The sequence below is a fragment of the Pipistrellus kuhlii genome, unplaced genomic scaffold (assembly GCF_014108245.1).
Source record: "Pipistrellus kuhlii isolate mPipKuh1 unplaced genomic scaffold, mPipKuh1.p scaffold_m20_p_4, whole genome shotgun sequence".
NCBI classification, from domain to species: domain Eukaryota; kingdom Metazoa; phylum Chordata; class Mammalia; order Chiroptera; family Vespertilionidae; genus Pipistrellus; species Pipistrellus kuhlii.
Genome location: NW_023425540.1, coordinates 37,448,867 through 37,472,075, shown reverse-complemented (window position 1 = coordinate 37,472,075; position 23,209 = coordinate 37,448,867). Strand labels below are relative to the sequence as shown.

Sequence of the window (23,209 nt, the reverse complement as noted above, 5' to 3'; positions counted from 1 at the left end):
TTTTTAGTATTAATAGTGTTGTGAATATATCGTCTTTATAACTTAATTTTAGAACATTTTCATCACACACAAAAGAAATTCCATAGCCATTAACAGTCATTCTTCACCCTACCCTCAGCCATAGACAGCCACTAATGAATCAACTTTCTGTTTGTATAGGTTTGCCTATTTTGTATATTTCATATAAATGGAATCATACAATATACAGTATTTTGTTTTGTTTTTGTAATCTTCACCCAAGGACATGTCCATTGATTAGAGAGAGAGAGAGAGAGATTAGTTGCTTCCCATATGCATCCCAATGGGGGTCAAACCCACAACCTAGGTATGTGCTCTGACTAGGAATAGAACGCTCCAACCAACTGAGCCACACTGGACAGGACACAAAATGTAGTCTTAATAAGTGTTTCTTGAATATTAATCTGAACTTCTGGAAGAAGAGCTAGTTCTGAGAAAATTATGAGTTTATGATGCATTACTGTGAGATGATGATGCCAATCAACTGGTGATATAAACAGTCACCTGAGTATGCAACTAAATGTTTATACAAAGCATTATTTCTTCCAACTCCAACATTTTAGGCCATCCAGGCAGAGAAGAAAGTGAAAAAATACAGGGAGGTTGAAATTCCCATGAAAAAAAGATTTTACAAAACAAAAAGCAGTGAGCTGGCTGCATTTAAGAAGACTTTTACTAACGAACTGGACAAAGAAATAAATGAAAGAGAAAGAATAGGCTCAGAGGCATAAGAATCAGAACACAATTATGAAGACTCAGGAAGAGGAGCCACCTATAGCACAGGCTTCAAGGAGGAAGAAGAATGCAAAACTTTATGATTCAGTAGCTTTAGAAAACTGAGTTTCAATACTATGTGTGTGTAGTTCAGAAAATAAGAGAAAATGAATAGCAAAATTTGGACAAAAAAAAATAGTCTAGCCTTCAGACAGTTTTGAGAAGGACAAAGGGCAAATGTACAAGTAAAATATTTCAAAAGTGCAGAGTGTACTTAAATATAAGGTACAATTATTTCTAAATACTCCTTATACATATCTTAATTAATTGGTCATTAAAAAATAAAGAGAAATGTTGTATAGACTTATTTCTTCAGAGTAAGACCTATCAGAAGTCTACCATTTTAAAACACAGGTGTTATTCTACTCAAGTTTGAACACAGGTAGAATAGAAAACATTTCTGTAATGCATCATAAAACACTATTAAACCTTATATAAACAAATAAAAACAGATTTCTCTCCCACACTATGTAATGATTTTTTTTTTGAAGGCTGTGAAAACAGCCATAAGAATTCAATAGGAAGAAGTATATATAATTGGGCAGTCATTAGTCATAACCCAGCCTGAACTTGTCACCAGTTCACTTTACCTTAGATAATTTAATGTCTTTATATTTTAAATACAAACAATATGCAAACAACACATTTCATTAATCAAGCTAATATATTTAATATTCAAAAAAGAGATCAGAATATTTTTAAATAATCCAAATTTTAAAAATAAAGTTGACTCTTCAGTTACTGCAAAAAGCCTTCAGTTAACTGGATTTTAAAATATTTCCTTTTTACAGGAAGTTAAAAATGTGATGCAATTTTCAAAAAATACCTATGCATAACTATTAATTATAAAAAGTAATCCTCAGAGAGCAAATTTGCACAAAAAGAACAAAACAAAAATGGATTGAGGTTACAATAAGAGCAAAATAGGAAAATGAGTTTCACTATAAAAATTTGCAGACATAAAATTTCATTTACCTTTTTGAACATAACTAGTGAGATGACTGCTGATGCTGTGAAAAGTGCTGCTATGATTATCATCATGATTCCAACAGGAATACTTTTGTTGAGACCAGTAAGCGATGAAATCCAACCACTATCAAGTAACAAAAAGAAAGTATAATCAGGCAAATAAATCAATGCACATTTAAAAAATAACATTAACAACTAACATATATTTAGTTCTTATGAGCCAAGCAATGTTCTTGTTCTTTATACATGTTAACTCACTTAATTCTCACAACAATCCTAAAAGATAATGTTGTTTTTAATCTCTATTTTACAGGTGAAGAACTGAGTCACTGAGCTATTCAGTACCTGCCCAAGGTCATACAGCTGAATGGCATAGTATGAATTCTACTTTTTCCTAGAACTTACTTAAAATACAAATATATTATCTGCATTAAATCTGCAAAGCTACAGAAAGCTATCTGATTGCCAGTCACTACTCCGATTCAGTAATAGCATACTAAATGTACTAGTTACATGCTCATTTTAGTTTATGTACACTGCAGTAAATTTGCCAAGTATAAGCTCTTAGCTTATAAAAATTCAATTGTGCCAGGCCAGTATGGCTCAGTGGTTGAATGTCCACCTACGAATCTGGGGGTCTCAGTTAGAATCTCAGTCAGGGAACATGCCCAGGTTGTGAGCTCAATCCTCAGTAGGTGGTGTGCAGGAGGCAGCCTATCAATGATTTTTTTAAATATTTATTTTATTGATTTTTTACAGAGAGGAAGGGGAGGGATAGAGAGTTAGAAGCATCGATGAGAGAGAAACATCGATCAGCTGCCTCCTGCACACCTCCTACTGGGGTTATGCCCGCAACCAAGGTACATGCCCTGGACCAGAATCGAACCTGGGACTTTTCAGTCCGCAGGCCGATGCTCTATCTACTGAGCCAAACCGGTTAGGGCTGATTCTCTCTTATTGACGTTTCTATAAGAGAAACATCAATAAGAGAAATCAATACACACACACACAGACACACATTTTTTTTTTTTTTAAGAATTCAACTGTATGTAACTTAAGTTATAAAAGAAAGAAGAGAGGGAAGGATATTTTAGAGATGTGCTCTTTTCCACCTGTTGTTTCATTTAAGGATTGTTTGCTCCAGAGTATATGAAGAGAGATATAAAGCTGCTATTACCTCCTAGCCTGGGTCCAAATAGTGTCCATTTCTGAGGATCTCCTAATGAGTAACCTTTTGTCATACAGAGAATGATTATATTATTTTAAAATATATGTACAGATTTGGAAGCAGATGAAGTGTCCATCAGTAGATGAGTGGATAAAAAAGCTTTGGCCCATTTATACAATGGAATACTACTTGGCTATTTAAAAAAAAAAAAAAAGAAAGAAAGAAAATCTTACCTTGTGTGACAGCATGAATAGACCTGAAGAATGTTATGCTAAGTGAAATAAGCCAGTCAGAGAAAGACAAGTACCATATGATTTCACTCATATGTAGAATCTAATCAGCAAAATAAACTAAAAAGTAAAATCAAAACAGACTCACAGATAGAGAACAGACTGACAGCTTTAAGAGGAGAGGAGAGTTGTGGAGCTGGGTGAAAAAAGGTAAAGAGATTAAGAAAAAACAAAACAAGAAGAAAACTCATAGACATAAAGACAATAGTATGGGGATTACCAGAGGGAAGGGGGTGGAGGAGGTAGAAGAGTCAGTAGAGGGGAGATAAATGGTGATGGAAAGAGACTTGACTTGGGTTGGTGAAAACACAATACAATATACAGATGATGTATTATAGAATTATATACCTGAAACCTACATAATTTTATTAACCAATGTCACCCTAATAAATTCAATAAAAAAGAAAAAAAATATAGGTAGTAGTATGCATGTGTATGCAGTGATTCCACTCTTCAAAAACGTGTGTACAGCTGAAACCGGTTTGGCTCAGTGGTAGAGCTAGTCGGTCTGCGGACTGAAGGGTCCTGGGTTCAATTCCGGTCAAGGGCATGTACCTTGGTTGCGGGCACATCCCTGGAAGGGGGTGTGCAAGAGGCGGTTGGTCGATATTTCTCTCTCATCGACGTTTCTAGCTCTCTATCTCTCCCTTCCTCTCTGTAAAAAATCAATAAAATATATATTTTTTTAAAACTGTGTGTACATACGCGTGTGTGTATATGAAAACATGTTTGTATACCTAAAAATAGTGATTTACACATAATAGGTCCCTTTTCCTTAAAACCCTTGAATTTCTTTTCTCTCCCTTCCCCTATCCTTGGCGTTCCTATCTGATCACTCCTGAGTCTCCTTTTTACAAAATTTCCTCTTAGTGCCTATGATATACACATTTTATTTAAACTAGATATAATGTGTAATTTTTAAAAATGAGAACATAATTTTTAAATAGAATGGTTTTTCAAAAAGTTATGCCTTAGAAAATTAAGTACTAAAAAAATGCAATTTTTACTTTTATTTCCTTTTGCTAATGTGGCTTTGCTCTGTTAACTATTTTTTTAAATTTTTTTAAATATATTTTATTGATTTTGTACAGAGAGGAAGGGAGAGAGATATAGAGTTAGAAACATCGATGAGAGAGAGTCATCGATCAGCTACCTCTTGCACACCCCCTACTGGGGATGTGCCCGCAACCAAGGTACATGCCCTTGACCGGAATCGAACCCGGGACCTTTCAGTCCCCAAGTCGACGCTCTATCCATTGAGCCAAACCAGTTTCGGCTGTTAACTATTTTTAGGAAGCCAAAAATTACACAAAGATACAAGATAAACAGATTAACTAGAGTAATAAAATGACTTACCAGTTGCCCCAGTTGTGAAATCCTGCAGCCTGTAGTACATGTACAGCAAACTGACAAATATAGACGAAGAAGAATACAAAGAATCTGAATGAACTGTCACTCCTTTTTTAAAAAGGTAAGAGAGGGAGGGAGAGAAAGAAGAAGACAATGTCATTTTTCTTAATACCTTTACATTCACATGCAGACTGACAATCAATGTTAAAAAATAAAATACTTTTAAATATACCATTGGCAACTACCTGAGGCTTGAAGTTACAATAACATAATTTATGTGAAACCTTTACCCAAATACTAGATGATACTGTTTTTATTACTGCAACCTCACTTTGTCAATTTCCAACTATACCACAAAACATCTTGACAAAAAAATGTAGTTTTCCTTTTTTTTTTTTACTAGTTTCACTGAATTATAATTAACGTATAATGAAGTGCACCTATTTAATGTAGAGTTCAATGGTTTGACATATGTATATAACCATGAACCTTCTCCAATAAAAATCACAAACTTACCCAAGTTTCCTTGTGCATGTAAGTAATCCTTCCATCTCTACCCTACCAACTGTTTTCTGTCAGTATAGCTTTCATATTTTAGAGTTTTATATAAATGGGATCATACATTATATACTTTTTTCTTGTCTGCCTCTTTCACTCAACACAATTATTTGGAGATTCACTCATGTTGCCTGTGTCAAAAGTTCCTTCCTTTTCAATGTTATGTAGTAGTGCATTGTATAGATAGACCAATTTCATGCATTCACCTACTGATAGTCATTTAGATTGTTTCTGGAACACCTGGGAAGTTTATGTTTAACATTTGAAGAAACTGCCAAACTGTTTAATGAAGCATTTATTTCATTTTATATTCCCAACAGCAGAATATAAGTGTTCCAGTTCCTCCACATCTACACTTGGTATATCAGTCCTTTACATTTTAACCATGCTAACGTGGTATACAGTGATATCTCATCTGATTCCAGTTTGCATTTTCCTAATACCTAATGTTGCTGAGCACTATTTCATGTGCTTTTTATCATCCATATATCTTTGGTGAACTGTTGACCACCCACAAAACCAAAAATGGTGCATACATTATCTCTAATCCTCTTACCAACTCAGGAAATACTATAACCGATTTACACTCAACAAACTGAAGCATTGAGAGTTTTTACTTCAATTTCCTAGGAGCACACAATTTTTAAGTGGAGAAGCCAAATTCTAACCTTTCCTCAGTATGTTTCCAATAGTTATACTTCTTCAACAACACACTGCCTCATTAATAATTATCTAATAAATATTTTAAAGTATTTACATAATGTGTAATGATTTGGGGAAGCATAAAATTAAGAATAATTATAATCTTAAAAACATATAAATGAGCCCGGCCATATGTCTCACTGGTTGAGCATCTACCTATGAACCAGGAGGTCACAGTTAGATTCCTGATCAGGGCATATGCCCAGGTTTCAGGCTTGATCCCCAGTAAGGAGTGTTCAGGAGGCAGCTGATCAATGATTCTCTCTCATTAATATTTCAATCTCTCTCTCCTCGTTTCTTCTCTGAAATTAATAAAAATATATTTAAACACACACACACATAAATGACAAAATGGCAACTCCAAATTTAATTCTAATACCTAATAAACTTAACTTTTAAAATACATATAGCCCTAGCTGGTTTGGCTCAGTGAATAGAGCATTGGCCTGGGAACTGAAGGATCCCAGGTTTGAATCCAGTCAAGGGCACATACTTCAGTTGCAAACTCCTCCCCAGCTCGGGCCCTGGTCCGGGTGTGTGCAGGAGGCAATCAATCACTGTGTTTCTCTCACGTGATGTTTCTCTCTGTCTTTCCCTCTCTCTTCTACTCTCTCTAAAAATCAACGAAAAGCCAAAACCGGTTTGGCTCAGTGGATAGAGCGTCGGTCTGCGGACTGAAAGGTCCCAGGTTCGATTCTGGTCAAGGGCATGTACATTGGTTGTGGGCACATCCCCGGTGGGGGGGGGGAGGTGCAGGAGGCAACTGTTCGATATCTCTCTCATCAATGTTTCTATCTCTCTCCTCTCCCTTCCTCTCTGTAAAAAATCAATTAAAAAAAAAAATATATATATATATATATATATATATCAATGAAAAAATATTGCCCTATCTGGTTTGCCTCAATGGATAGAGCATTGGCCTGTGGACTAAAGGGTCCCAGGTTTGATTCCGGTCAAGGACACGAGCGGGCTCAATCCCCACTAGGGGGTGTGCAGGAGACAGCCAATCAATGATTCTCTCATCGTTGATATTTTAATCTCTTTCCCTCTCCCTTCCTCTCTCTGAAATCAATATATATATTGATTATATATATATATATTGATAAAAATATATGTATATTTTTTTCTAAATAAATATATCCTCAGGTGAGGACTAAAATATATATATATATATATATTATACCTGGCCTAAAAAGTTTTACTTACCCATTATCTATGGACTTACAAAGTATGTTCAGATGTTTGTTTAATTTTTAATCATCATTCATAAAATACAATACAAACCCCTTAAATATCCCAACTGCCCGTTCTCAAAGGCAGAAATCTCTATCAAAACCAATCTCAAATACTAGTAAAGCATCCTCATGAATAAGTAAAATCTCTTTAAAAATCCTATATTTAATATAAATAATCATATCTAATGTATCTGGTTTGAGTTTCATATTTAAGGAAGAAATCTGTGGTGAATAAATGTTTAACAAACTTTACTAAGTACTTCCAAAGAGACTTTAACTCACAAACACTTGGCAATCTGGGTGAAGAAAATTCCAAAGCTACACACTGATAAGATGTATATAAATGATTTCAAATAATCTATTTTTAACTTTCCCCATAAAAATTTTTCCTCTCAGTTCTGCTCCAAATAGTAAAACCCAGATAATTAGCACATTTGTGATATATTCTAAAGCTTGCAATTCAGCTAAAACTCTAGCCTACAACTGGCAAAGAAAGAGAATAAAAGGAAATGAATGTCTTTAAGTAATAAATGGCAAAAGACTGGCTTGTTTGTTTTGTTACTTGAGGACATTTCTCCATTGATATTTTTAGAGAGTGGAAGGGGCCAATGGGAGGGGGAGAGAAAAGCCTAGATGTACGAGAGACACATATAGCCCTAGTGGTTTGGCTCAGTGGTTGCCTCCCACTCATGCACTGACCAGGGCCAGGGATCAAACCCACAACCCAAGTACATGCCCCTGACTGGGAATCAAACCTGTGACCCTTCATCTGAGGGCCACTCTAACCATTTAACAACACTGACTGGACAGGGCAAAAACTGGTTTTTAATAGTCTGTTTGGCTATATTAGTCACAGAGGTTTAAAATCCAAAGTCTCTAGTCTCCGATCACTTTTAAAATTTCAAATTGATACATCCCATTGCCACTCACCAGTATTATTACAGTTATACTAGTAACATGACAAAAGTAGGAAGGCAGAGTCCTGATGTCATAAAATTAAGAATTGATAAACCTTGTGAGCCAGGCTTAGACAACACGGAAAAGTAGTAAATAGTTCCTTTTAATTTCTCTCCAACCCACATCTATGGGGGTCCCTTGCCCTATTCTATTCCTTGACAATCAAACTCCCATATTTCAATAAATACCTAAAGGTTATTTTCTCATCTCCCACCCATTTTCCCCTGCATTTTATTTCTAACCAATTTAGTTTTCTGTTGAGTGGCACCTTTTCTCTCCAAATTCTCAATCTTCTCTCTTTTCTTTCTGTCCTCCCAACCCCATATGTTTACATATCTGGGTTTCTAATTCCATATTTTGAGTGTGTGAGGTGGGGATGGTAAACATTCTAGTTAATCAAAGAAATTTTATGTTGAAATGGAAAAAAAGTTATACAATTGATGTGACCTTCTAATTTCCCTAATATATCATCTGCAGAATACTGGTACATGCCTATTTCTCAGTAACACTACCTCTCATTCATGAGAGTTGAAAGAGGTTCATTATTCATAAATTAGTTTATTGAAATAAAAATAAGTTGATAAACAACTGAATATATGGATTCAAACAGTGCTAGCATCTAAATCAGCATTTCCCAATGTTTATTTCTTAAAACAAGTCGAAAAAGGTGCTTGACAAAATAATAAGTATAATAATAATAATGGTTTCGTGGTCAAATCATAAAGCACACTAGGCTCTTAAAAAGTCTAAGAAATCCTAAAATGAAGTAACTTGATGAACTTTATTATCCAGCTATACCCAAACGTAAGCAAATGAACCATTTTTTCCCATATCACCTATAATTGCCCACAGACTATGCATTTAAAAAATGTTACTCCTAACCAACAATTAAATAAATGATGCAAAGTATTATACTGCATCTTATAGTCTAAATATTTTTTAAATGTTGTTATCTTTTGAAAAACCAAAAGTGAATTTACACAGACATACTTAGAAAGTTGCTAGGTGAAAGTGATTCACTTTAAACATTACATACATTTACATTACCTAGTTTCATTTAAGATTTAGGCTATAATGACCACTTGTGAGTGAATACACATGAATATGACATATAGATTTTTCTGAAGGTGTTATACAATAAAAAAAAATTTAATGAAAATGCCAATTTTCCCGTTAAAATGTACTATGAGTATTTACTTCACATATTTTAAAGAGCATATTTTTAAGTACACACATTTTACCTGAAAGCTCCGTAAAGTGGTCTGTACCAACAGACAAATGAACAAGGAGTAAAAAGCAAGAACCACAGGATACTCAATCCAAAATCAACCCCTCTTGTAGCATCAACACAAAACCAAGCCAAGCATCCGAAGATATTTAGAAACAGTGTTACTGTATGGACTGTGGAATCAAAAAACAAAATAGAAAAAAATGTTTACAATCAGTTTATAAGGTTCATTCAACAAAAATTATAAATAAAAAAAATACTTCCCAAGAGTGAATGTATTTTACACCATGTTTTCATTTAGTATTTTTCAAAACATTGCTATTTCTTATGCAATTGATTTTAAAATAGAGTTATCACAGGAAAAGGAGTCCTAATACATGCACTGTTTGGCAAAAATTCTTTTGGCCCTTTTTTAAAGGGCAATTACACAGGTAAACCAGAGAAGTACTGCCTAAAGGGCCTCTCCCCCGAGAAGGAAACATGTGATATGTCTCTTGATTGACGGCTCAGGAAGAAAGTAGTGCCTGCCAGGAAAAGAACCAAAACTTGGGAGGAAAAAGATCCTACACTCATAACTATATTTTTACAGAGTGGGTCTGCAAGATGTCTCTCCGAGCAGATTATACACACAAAAGAGAAGTGCCCTGTGCAATCTCATCATGACACATTTAAACAATAAAATTGGAATCATCGGGCTAAAAATAATCAATACAGTAGAAATTTCCAGTGAGTACAAAGTCAATCTGTAAGGATTATCAATTCATCCTCACTGAGTTGTCCATTCTTTAAGTCCTGGGATTCAAACCGTGTTTTGGTAGAGGATTACACATATTAAAGAAAAAAAAGTACACTATGATGCATTTCAGCTCCATTGGCAGACCTTTCTTTAGTTAACACAAATAGATCTTGGCAAATTCTTCATATGTTGTTAATAATTAATTTCCCTGACAGACCAAAAGCAAAAAATCTGGATAACATTATAATCCTAAAAACAACATTTACCCATTATAATAATTTTAAGCACTTTTAAAAATTACTGGCTGCATTTATTATAGAAAATAAATTCAGAAGTTAAAATAATTTTAATGCAAATTATCAATACAATAAAAGTATACTGACAAACTACTAGTTGAATAAAAATAAAAACCTAATGAATCTAAATAAAAAACTCACATTAAAAACAAACTTTAGCCGAAACTGGTTTGGCTCAGTGGATAGAGTGTCGGCCTGCGGACTGAAAGGTCCTGGGTTCGATTCCAGACAGAGGCATGTACCTTGGTTGCGGACGCATCCCCAGTAGGGGGTGTGCAAGAGGCAGCTGATCGATGATTCTCTCTCATCGATGTTGCTAACTCTCTATCCCTCTCTCTTCCTCTCTGTAAAATATCAATAAAATATATTTTTTTAAAAACCAACTTTTAAATCCTTTTAAATTATTAATCAAATAAGAGTATTGATTATGAAACAGGACAAAAACACACATTCTAGGATGCCTTATCTAATCTGCTCTCATCTAACAACTAAATATACAATCTCTGGAATAGGAGAAAAAGCTCCAGAGGAAAAGATCTAGATAATAGTGATCTAAACTAATAAAAGAGAAAAATGCTAAAAGGGCATACCTTTGCTATGCCCACAGCCAATCAGAGAGAGTATGCAAATTAACCCAACAAAGATTGTGGTTAATTTGCATATACTGAGGGAGGGAGGAGTGAAGACTGAAGACAGCATAGAAGGAAGAGGGAGGAAAAGGGGCAAGCAAGGCAGCTGCCAGAGGGAAAGCGTGGGTGGGGTAGGCAGTGGCGCCACCTGGAACGGGCCCGTAGTATAATACTATTGAGCTAATTAATCTCTGTGTATTTCCATTTTTCATCTATAAAAATACAGGAACTCTTCTAGCCTTAAAATTTCATTTCATTCTATTATATAAGAATGAATCTTACTAATAATTACTTTATTTCCATTAGAATTTCTAACTCACATGAAAGCTTGATTAACAAACTTACTCAAACTCTTTTGCCTCAAAATAAAAGTAATTCTGTTAAGGAGGGCTTAAAATCAGAATTGAAAAGATTGTGAGATTGAAAATTATTACTCTGTTAACGTTAAATGGCATCTAATTACCTAAAAAAGTATTAAATGTTCAGAACATCCTAAGTCAAATATCAACCTTTAGAGAAATAATTTTTAAAGGTTTACCTACTAATCTGTTCAAAACAGACAATATATGGGTATGAGTATTTTAAAGTTCACAGAAATTCTTTCAGGTTTAGATAAAAAATTTCAATTTCAATTTGTATAATCTATTAAAATCTTTTTCAAAGTGTTTTTATAGTAACCAACAATTATAATCAAAAAGTCATTTATTTGATCTCCAATGAAGAGTAAAATGTTTAGCCCTAACCAGTTTGGCTAGAGTGTTGGCCTGTGGACTGAAAGGTCCCAGGTTCAATTCCAGTCAAGGGCATGTACCTTGGTACTGGGCACATCCCCTGTAGAAGGTGTGCAGGAGGCAGCTGATTGATGTTTCTCTCTCATCGCTATTTCTAACTCTCTCTCCCTCACCCTTCCTCTCTGTAAAAAATCAATAAAATATATTTGGGGGGGGAAAAAAGTGTTTAGGCCTACTTACTAAACAATTGGTCCACTTTATAGAGATCAAAAAACACACATAAAGGGAAGGTAATGTGAAATGAATAATTCTGTTGCTAATTTCTATCCAATTCCAAACCACTTGTTGGATTCCAATGTAGGTAGAATACTAATGAAATATTTAGTCCATTTTGTTTACCTGATTTGCAAGCCGAATGACTCCTCATATAAAATTTCAATTTGCTTTACTAAGCACATTAAGTATGGTATCTTTGAAAGCATATCTGTTGTATTTGGGTTGAAAATGTCAAATACTTCTTCATTTTGGTACTGTGTAGATGGTATAACATGTAACTCTAGACTCTGAGCTTTGGAGTCAAGCAATCCAACTCCAACCTTCCTTTCTGTGTAACTCATATTCTCTATTCTTTAGTTTCCCTATCTATAAAACTAAGTAATATAGTACCTGCTTCATAGTGTGGTTACAATTTAATAATGTAATATACATAAAAGTGATTAGCATTGTGCCTTGCACAAAGTAAATCCTCAATAAATGTTTGCTCATTATTATTATCACCATAGGCCCGGTGCACAAAATTTGTGTGGGGGAGGGGCCCTCATTCCAGCCTGCACCCTCTCCAATCCAGGACATTGTGGAATATCCAACTGTCAGTTTAGCCCAATCAAATCAGCAGTCGGACATCCCTCTCACAATTCTGGACTGCTGGCTCCTAATCGCTCACCTGCCTGCCTACCTGGTTGCCCTTAACTGCCCACCACCACTGCCAGCCTGATCACCCCTAACTGCCTCAGTGTGCTGACCTGGTCCCCTTTAACTTCCCCACCTGTTGGCCTTGTCGCTCCTAACTGCCGCCCCTGCAGGCCTGGTTGCCCCCAAATGCACCCCCCCCACCCCGCTGGCCTAGTTGCCCCTCACTGCCTCCCTGCCAGCCTAATCACCCCAACAGCCCCCACTGCTAGCCTGGTCGCCGCCAATTGTACCCCCCAGCCTGGTCACCCCTAACTGCCCCACCTGCCATCCTGGTTATCTCTTATAGCTCCCCCTGCCTGCCTGGTTGCCCCTCACAGCCCCCCTGCTGGCTTAGTCGCTCCATGAAGCCTGCTGTTCAGTCGTTTGGTCATCCCTCACTAACACCACTGCTGGCATGGTCGCCCCACACAGCCTGATTGTTCAGTTGTTTGGGCGTCTCTCACTAAACCTCTTGCCGGCCTGGTCGCCCCACGCAGTCTGTTTGTTCAATCATTTGGTAGTCCCTCACTAACCCCCTGCCAGCCTGCTCATAAGCAGCCATCTTTGTGAGGTGTGACGGTCAATTTACCTATTACCTCTATGGTATAGGATTACAGTGTAAAAGCATTAGTCAACTCTAAAATCAGTAACAAGTTGACCCTTCTTAAAAAGAACTTATTTAAATACTTCTATCCTATGAAACTTAGAGACATTATTGAATTGGTACCAGATCTCATTTTGTTCCAGGAAACACTTCTTCAAATTAGAACCTTAATTGGAATCTTGGGCCCTCTCTGAATACAGTTAAGATCTTCCAACTGAACAGAATTAGGAAAAAATATAGCCAACTATATCATTTCTAAGAACCTCATAAAGTTATATACTTCTAAGACTAAAAAGGCCTATTTTAAACAAATGGGCATTGGGAGACTAGTTAATCATTCAGTTAAAATTAATCATCTTCCCCATTCAATTTCTATTTACTGAATTCCTTCCAACCCCCATCTCCACCATCAGAATGTTTTTCACTAAACCAAAGAACATATACCTAAAATGTTAAGCCAATTTATGCCCATTAAAAATAATTATTATATATTTTCATATATGAGTATGTTGATTAAATAAAATATGAGTTGGTTAGTGTGTACATATACAGAATCAAAACTTTTAATGTTAACAATATACTACTGTAATATGTGCTAATGCGAGGGATTCAACAAAATATATTACATCAATAACAAAAATCAACCCAAAATGAGGGTTAAAAATGTATTATCCATAAGGAATCACTTCTCACATTCCAAAGCAAGTTCACCTTATACACTGAGTGGCCAGATTATTATGATCTCTGAACCCATAATAAATCTGGCCACTCAGTGTGTGAGTGTGTGTGTGTGTGTGTGTGTGTGTGTGTGTGTGTGTGAGTGTGTGTGCACTAGTGACCTGGTGCATGAAATTTGTGCATATTAAAGGGGGATTAATTAGAGGAAATAATTTAATGTTGCTACTTGCCCTTTCTTTATAATAGAAGTGTCAGAGATGAAAAAAAAATAGTAAAATGTATAGGAAGACATTCCTCCTATCAGAGTCTGAGGCTCACCACAGGACCCAGAGTCAAGTCCCTGCCCACCCACATGCACCTCAAAATCACGTGAGACCCAGACCTAGCTGCCCCCTCCCCCCACCATTGGGCTAGACCCAGACCCAGCCAGTCCCACTCTTGTCAAGCCAGGCAGGGGGCATAGCCTCAGGTCCCCTGGCCTGGCACCAGGGGACCTGGTGGGGGCATGACTTCAGGTCCTCCATCAAGACCTGCCAGGAGAGGGACACGGCCTGAGATCCTCTGTCAAGCTCTGCTGGGTGGGGTCATGGCTTGAGGTCTCTCGACAAGCCCTGACAGGTTGGGGGGTGCAGCCTCAGGTCCCCTGTCAAATCCCACTGGGTGGAGGGCACCATCTGAGGTACCCTGTCAAGCCCAGCCAGGCAGGGGTCACAGCCTGAGATCCCCTAGCCCAGCACCAGGACAGGAAGCACACCTTGAGGTCTCCCATCAAGCCCTGCTGGGTCGGGGGCATGACCTCAGGTCCCCTGGCCTGGCACTGGGACTGGGGTGTGTGACCTGATGTACTCCAGCCTACGTCAGGACAGGGGTGCGGCCTGAGGTCCCCGCCAAGCCCCACAGGGGCAGGGGAGGGTGTACCCTCAGGTCCCTGCTGATTGCTCATTAAGGCTCCTTATGGGAACTTGGCCTCAGCTGTGGGTGCAGCTATCTTTGTGATGGAGTGATGGTCAATTAGCATATTCCTTCTTTATTAGATAGGATATATATATATATATACCATATATAATATATATTAGAGGCCTAGTGCATGAATTTGTGCATGGGTGGGGTCCAGCCAGCCTGGCCAGGGGGAGGGGACATGGGCAGTTGGCCGGCTGGCCTGCCTGCTGGTCGAACTCCTGGTTGAAGGGACAATTTGCATATTAGTTTTTTAGTATATAGGATATACACTCGAGTGGCCAATTATTATGTGTTCAGAGATCATAATAATCTGGCCACTCGGTGTATAAAGAATGCTCCTAAAATATTTTGAGGAAAATTATCTCATATTTGAAGAGGGAAAGTCTCCCTGATTATACAGTAAACACACACAAATTTCCTTCATCAAGAATGCGCCCTACAAATTATCCACTAACCTAGAGGTTGTGCAGATGAGAAGTTGTGACAGCTATCTCTCCTACTGACATGATGATATTAAATGGGACTGAGATGATTGGAATGAAAATAAAACAGAGTAATTGGAAATTCTGTGTACATACAGCAAACTATTAACAGGTTGACCTTTTATTTTGGTATACCAGGAGTTATAATTATACTCAAAGCAATCTGAGCATCATAACCTAAAATGTATGTCCTAATGTCTTATTCAATAAAACCTCCTATATTAATTAGGTACTTTAAATAATAATAGTATTCATTCCCACTTGAAATTGAAGTGTAAATTATGCTCAAAGCTATAAGACTATAAGAAAAAATAGTTTATAATATTATAATATTTTATGCTCCTTTAAAAATAGTCATAATGCTTTAACAGAATGTTTAATGGCCTTCATTTACATAAAAATATATGCCTATTTTTCCAAAGCAAATATTGCCCAGAGAAGATTTTTCAAGAAAAAGGAATAACTGCAAAATTCTACCTATGTGACAGAAAAGATCTTTCCTCAAGAGAATGCCAGTTCTTTATATATAGGGTTTTTTCAGCTAAGAACTTAGATCGTCACACACAGTAAAATTTTGAAGTACCCAAATATACATTCCACTCTGAAAATTAGAAAATCTATAGACAAATACCAATTAATGATACTACCCTTAATATGAGTTCCAAAAAAGGAGAGTTTTGGCAATAAAATAGAAAACTTGTTGAATATATACAGTAATTTATTCTGTACTCACACATCCACAAGTAGTACATAATCTTTACTGTCTTCTGGAATTCCACAGGAATGTCTACAGAAAAATCCTGATAGAAGCAAGGTCCCACAGGAAAATTACCAGGAAGAGGTGGCCAATTATTTTTTCTGCCTGCAAAAAAATTTTTTTAAGTTATTTATGTAGGACAAATATGTGCTATTCTTATTTTTTATTTCAGAATAAAGAACAGTATCTATTATTTTATAGGTGTTTTATAAATACAACACTGTATTTCTCCACATTCTTAGAGAACTCTAAAGCCAATCTTTATAACCTTTAAAACATTGGATGGTAAAATTTTCCAGTGTCATATAATATTTAGCAGAAAGTATGTACAGTTGAAATGAGAAAATGAAAAAAAGCATAAAGGCACATACCCTGTGACTCTGCCCTAAAATATTACTTTCAAAGTCCCAAGAGTCTGGCTCTCACATGCAGGTCATGCAGTTTTTAAATCTCTCTAATATCTTCCTCAGTGTCTTACATCTTTAACTTAATTTCTAACCCATGTGGAGAGGGAAGACCGAGCTTTTGAATCCTTGGAATTTTCTACTGTTAACATCATGAAAAAAAACACACGATTAAACAATACTGAAAGTATCAAATTCAGAAATCCCAAAGTCTCAGAAAAATAACATCCAAAAGACATGTAAGTAAATTACAAAACTATAAGGGAGTCATGAAGATGCTAAGGAACTATAGCACCTTCAAAAACCTGGAGAAAAAAAACAAATTCAAACTGTGAGGGGGAGGGTAAAGGGTCTACATAAAGAAATTAGACTGAAAGTAGGGAAAAATATAAAATTAAAGAAGTCAAATATTAAAAATAGAGAGTAAAAATAGCATCTAAAGGCCATTTTATCATTTTAGATATGATAATCTCACAACCTTTAAAATTAGATTTTACAGACCAGAAAAAATTTCATAGCAGAAAAAGCATGACCTATTTCTGATTCTCTCCCACGTCTCCACTATTTATCATTCTTTTCTAATTTCATGTAGTTCATGCATTTCTCATACAAGTCTCACACTATTTGAGAAGTAACAGAGCACGACTATAAAGAACAAGACTTGAAACCAGACATGCCTGGCCTGGCCACTTACTGTCTAGGTGGCCTTGGGCAACTTACTTAAGCTTCTAAAGACTGAGTTTTTACATCTGAAAAATGAGAACAACAACTATACCACCCTTCAGAGAACTGTACTGAGGATTAAACGTACAACATACTACAAATCTATCTTTTAATTTCCCACTCTTCATTTCAACCCTTACTAAAATCTCTCTCATAGAAATAACTTGTAGTATTCAATGCTAAGGAAATAGGGTAGCTTTTAGTTATAGGTATTTCTGAAATACCTATTTACACCTTTAGTTTCTCCTTTTAGAGATGTCTCTGATGTTGCAAATAAGAAAATGGCCTAGGATAAATGTACTCTCAGGAGCCCTTGGGTTTACACATTCTAAGATAAGAAACAGATAATTTATTATTGCTGTCCTAGTCCTGTCATCCCTTCACTATCCCAGACATACTAACAATGACTTGTCTAACTCTTATCTCTTCGTACCCAGAGACTGCTAGCTTTCCCTAAAATACTCTCTTGAAGTGGCCTTTGGTAATAACAGCCTGAGTAGATTTCATAGCTAATAATTCAGCATTTATTTATTTCTTTGGCATCATCAAAATACCAGAAGCTTCCTAGACTCACTGCAGACTTACTTCTTTCACATGATTCAAACAATAGAAAATACTTGTGCCGGGACCGGTTTGGCTCAATGGATAGAGCGTCGGCTTGGGGACTGAAGGGCCCCGGGTTCGATTCCGGTCAAGGGCATGTACCTTGGTTGCGGGCACATCCCCAGTGGGGGGTGTGCAAGAGGCAGCTGATCGATGACTCTCTCTCATCGATGTTTCTAACTCTCTATCTCTCTCCCTTCCTCTCTGTACAAAAATCAATAAAGTATATTTAAAAAAAAAATAGAAAATACTTGTGAGGACAGGAGCAAATAATTTGAAAATACTGATAGGCTAACTAAACTAGAAGAGTCAAATGTAGTCCCATGTACTCATAAAATTTTATTAGAAGCAAAGATAGCTCAAGTGCATAATCAAAGGTTCCTGGCTTTAGAATAAACCAAAATTATCATATTTGAATTCACTTTCTGTGTGATAAGGCTAACACTGTTCTAAACTATCAAAAGACTATGCAAATCAGCCAATTTCAAAGAGCTACACAGTATCAAGTAGAATATTGGCTATGTCTGATCTCGTTAGAATAGGAAAACCGAGCAGAATTTTATTCACAAACCAAATGACTTAGAGCCAGTGCAGACATTATCTAAAGTGTTTAAAGTTATTTTTATTTCAAACATTTTAGATACTACCATGTTGACTGAGGTTTTGCATTTCTCGTTCCCGACGGTCTAATTCTGCAGCTTTTCTTTCTAATTCTTCCTGGCGCTTAAGAAGTTCAGCTTGGGCCAAGGCATGTTCCTACACAAAAAAATAATAAGTGAATAGGTTGTCATAAGTATAAAATATTGAAACATTGATATGCTATCTCTTTCTTCTCCCTCTACTATGCTAGAAACTTAATTCAAATGTTCTTCCAAAGTATAGGAATTTACTGAAGATTTTAGTTTCAGAAAATATTATATAGATATTTGATCCATATAGCCATAGATATTTGATTCTTTTGGTTATGAAAACCTTCATGGGAATATTGGGCACATTAGGACAGAAAAAAATCCTAAGAGTGGTCAGAGTCCTAAGGTAATCAGGAAAATGAAAATCACCTCTGTGCTTAAATGAGTGAATAACAAAGAAAAATGGAAGTGTTGAGGAAAACAGACAAATGGAGAAAAGAGCAACTTAATTGACTCTTATGAATTGGGTTAAATGGCATATAAGGTTCCCAATGCAAGAACAAATAACATCTTATATTTTATAAAATAATGGCATGAAAGGAGGACATGGTTCCGAAATTCTGATCTATACTCTACCTGACTTTATGTGATAGCAGGAATCCTAGTCATCTACTTTTATCTTGTATTTTTCTCAAACTCCTACCAATGTCTCTTGCTTAGTTAGCCATTATAATGCCCTTCCAGTAATATTTATTATTCTGTCATTGTTACTGTAATGGCATCGTGTAATAAAAAGTGATACCAAGCCCTAACTAGTTTTGCTCAGTGGATAGAGCATCAGCCTGTGGACTAAAGGGTCTCAGGTTCAATTCTGATCAAGGTCATGTACCTTGGTTGCGGGCACATCCCCAGTAGGGGGTGTGCAGAAGGGAGCTGATCAATGTTTCACTCTCATCGATGTTTCTAACACTCTATCCCTCTCCCTTCCTCTCTGTAAAAAATCAATAAAATATATTTTTTTTAAGTGATACCAAAGGCAATAAAATTTTCACTATAAAAATTATACACCAAGGTATTAGATGAATTTAATAATTGCCAATCTACACTAATAAAAGAAAAATATGAAAATTGACCGTACCTCTGAGATGCCCATCAGCCAATAAGGAGTATGCAAATTAACCCAACAAAGATGGCAGATTAATTTGCATATACAGTTGCGGAGTGGCCAGGTGGGGTGGGATGCCTGCTATGACAGGGAAGGCAGGGGTGGAGGGAGCTACAGTAGCCACGCTCCCACCGGGAGCAAAGACTTACAAAGGCTCCTGGGTGGCCAGGAGCAAAGCCAGGGGAAGGAAGGCCTGTTCTTGCACAAATCTTTATGCAACGGGCCTCTAGTCAGGGAATAAAGCAAATGTTATAAGCTGAAAGAGACATGTGAGTATTATAGAATCTACAAGGTGGCTAACCTAGACTAAAAAATAAGTTAAAAATTAAACAATATGGAATGCAACAAATAAAAAATTATTTATCTCTGGAAGTAAATAATACTGATATTGTAAATTCCATATGAATTTGCACATTAACATGAACTAACCTTTGCAATCTGTGTATAAGGTGGAGGTTCCTCTGTTGGTTTCATTATTGCTGGTTGTGTACTGGGTACATTCGGCATTTTCACATTGCCTGGTGGAGGCTAGGAAATTAAGAAAATGGAAAATTATATAACACAGAGATCCAACTTTAACTTCTTTCAAAAGGCAAAATACCAACAAAAGGCAAAATGCCAAGAACTGCCTCTCTTCTTCCCCTACAATCTCATAGTCAAGTTGGGACAAAGACCTGTGTAAGCTCTCCATCTCCATTTTCTCATTCATTTCTATAATCTTCAATCTGGGTTCTACCTCTAACACTACACCAAAAACAATCTTCTCTGGGATACTGCATGTAACAAACAAATACCTTTGAGTATTTCTTTTTAGTAAAATACATATATGACCACACTAAAGATTTACACCAAGCTTAACTATCAACTCTCCCATCTTAAGAAAGGTATATGCCAGTGCCCCAAGGATGACTCTTGACAGAACCCCACTAATTCCCTTGAAAAGAATTAAGAGGAGAGACCTTAGGTAGATATGAAATAAACTGCACAACCTCTACTTTGCTGATTAGGATTAGCAGTATTTGAAAGCTGCAAGATCAAAAAGTAGGTAGATATCTACAGACTCTTAAAAATGGAACTGTTTAAATTACTGTGTATCCATATGATTCAGTCATTAAAAGGAACGTGTTACAGCTATAGAAGGATATTTTTTAAATACTAAATGAAATAAAGCAAACTACAAAATAGTATGTATATGACAATTTTTACTTTTATAAACACACATCTGTACATGTTCAGAAAAAATTCTGAAAGATCTCAGCAAACTGATATCAGAGGGATTTTTACCTTTTGCTTTATCTTATTTTCTATTATTTGTTTCCCCTCCCCCAATATACTACCTTAATTTTAAAGTACTTTTTATTTTTTATTTATTGATTTTAGAGAGAGACAGAAGGGAGAGCAGGGGAAAAAGAAGGAAGCGGGAGAGAGGGAGGACAAGAGAGGTACAGGGAGAAATGGAGAGAGTGAGGGAGGGACGGAAAGGGGAGGGAGAGAGAAAATGAGAGAGAAATGTTAATTTGTTGTTCCACTTATTTATGCATTCATTGGCTGCTTCTTATATATGCCCTGACCTTGACATATTGGGACAATGCTCTAACCAACTGAGCTACCCGACCAGGGCTTTAAAATACTTTTGTAATGACCATAAGAAAAAAATGACAGGAAGACAGAGGAAGGAAAAGAAAACATAAAGAAGTTGCAAAGGGAAGTTCAAACAAACACCAAAAACTATTAAAGCTGAAAGACACCAATATAGCAGGACTTTATCCTGACACAGCAAATAGTAGCTCAGAAAAGGAAGCCAGGCACAACAAAGATAAAATGTAGTACAGGTGATTCTTACATACATATGAAAAAACCAAGGGCTAAGAATAGGTAAAACAATTTTGAAGGAAAAGAGGGAAGTTAATCAAGACTTATTTTATTTTATAATTTAATAGTAATTAAGAGTGTGGTACAGATGCAGAGATGCCAATAAACAAAAAGGACACAGAAACAAACCTACACAAATACAGAAACTTGATAGTCAACAGAGGAGGCACTACAAACATCATCTTAAAAATATACAAATGAAACCTCTAAAAATGAAAACTGTAATAATTCAAATTACAATAGAGAAGTTAAATAGCAGACTATACAACGATAAAGATAAAGAGATAATTAGAAAAATAGAAGTAGGTCTAAAGAAACTGCACAGAACACAGCGAGGGAGAGGGGAACACGAGAGGTTAAGAGAGATAACAGAGTGAGAAAGCCTAAAAAACTAAAGAGTTTCAGAGAACAGAGAGAATGAGAGTCAATATTCAAACAGAATGTCAGGACACTGATTCTCAAATTTAAAACTCCAGAACCCAACCAAATTAAGAAAAAATAATAACACTAGACACCTCATTGTGAAACTGATTTTTAAAGTCAAAACTTCAAAACCCAGCCAAATTATGAAAAAAATAACACTAGATAGTTCATTGTGAAAGAGCAAATCCTAAGACTAAGAGATCCTAAAAACAGTCAGAGAAAAAAGACACAAACCTACATTTTAAAAAAATGTCACTAAGACTGAGAGCTAATTTCTCAACAACAACAATGGAAGCCCACACAGAATGTGCCAAGCTGATGAGAGATAAGTGTCAACATAGATTTCTAAATTCCATAAATTACATTTGAGAACCAAGGTGAAAAATATTGAAAAAGTTACTACCAACAGACCCTCACAAAAACACACACACACACACACACACACACACACACACACACAAAAACTTACAATTTAGGAATAAGAACAATGATACCAGAAGGAAAATCTAAGATTCAAGAAGAAATATATTTCTGCCTCAATAGCCACTTCTGAGTATATCATCTTATTTTCACACTCATCAGAACTCCAGATTGGAAGGAAAGTTAACCCATCTATAGGGGGAAAGTGGCCACTCTAGTACAACTGAATGTACCAGAATAAGATGAGGTCTTCTCTTGACAACCCTGAAACTGTGTCTGCTCTGGCAGACCCTGGGGAAAACCTAAGGTATTGAGAAAAACAGAAAGGCTGAGATGGAGGGAAACAATCAGACAAGTCAGGAGAATAGGAAGAAAGCTACTGTGGGATAGAATAAAAAACAATGTCTGGCAGAGCAAAGCTGTATATCCTCCCTTGGTGGATGGAATTTCACCAATTAGAAGTAGGCTAAATTTTAAAGTATCTCTGTGAAAGTTACGGGTTATATTTATTTATTTTTTATTGAAGAATAATTGACATGAAACTTTGTTAGTTTCAGGTATATAACATAATGATTCGATATTTGTATATATTGCTAAATGATCACCACAATAAGTCTAGTAAATCTATCCCAATGTGGTTACAATTTTTTTATGATGAGGACTTTTTAAAGCTACTCTTTTAGTAACTTTCAAATATACTATACAGTATTATTAACTATAATCACCATGCTATATATTATAACCCCATGACTTATAATGGAAGTTTGTATCTTTTGACCTCCTCCCTTCCCCTTCACCTATTTTGCCCATCCCCACCTTGTCTCTGGCAACTAACAATCTGTTCTCTATATCTCTGAGTTCAATTGCTTGACAGTTTTTTAAGATTCCACATATAAA

The 23,209-nt window shown here is 36.1% G+C and overlaps 1 protein-coding gene across 6 annotated transcripts in view; it reads right to left on the bottom strand.

Moving 5' to 3' along the window:
* Nucleotides 1-23,209, bottom strand: part of SCAMP1 (secretory carrier membrane protein 1) — an 84,311-nt gene that overhangs the window by 41,910 nt on the left and 19,192 nt on the right. For all 6 annotated transcript variants that reach the window (XR_006739758.1, XR_006739759.1, XM_036410732.2 and 3 more), the window contains 6 exons: nt 20,027-20,125; nt 18,451-18,559; nt 16,050-16,178; nt 9,263-9,422; nt 4,576-4,677; nt 1,768-1,885 (listed from right to left, as the gene is read on the bottom strand). Coding sequence is in view for 4 of the 6 variants with exons in the window: in XM_036410732.2 (XP_036266625.1) it covers nt 1,768-1,885; nt 4,576-4,677; nt 9,263-9,422; nt 16,050-16,178; nt 18,451-18,559; nt 20,027-20,125 (717 nt within the window). In the remaining 2 variants the exon portion in view is untranslated. The remainder of the gene's footprint in view (nt 1-1,767; nt 1,886-4,575; nt 4,678-9,262; nt 9,423-16,049; nt 16,179-18,450; nt 18,560-20,026; nt 20,126-23,209) is intronic.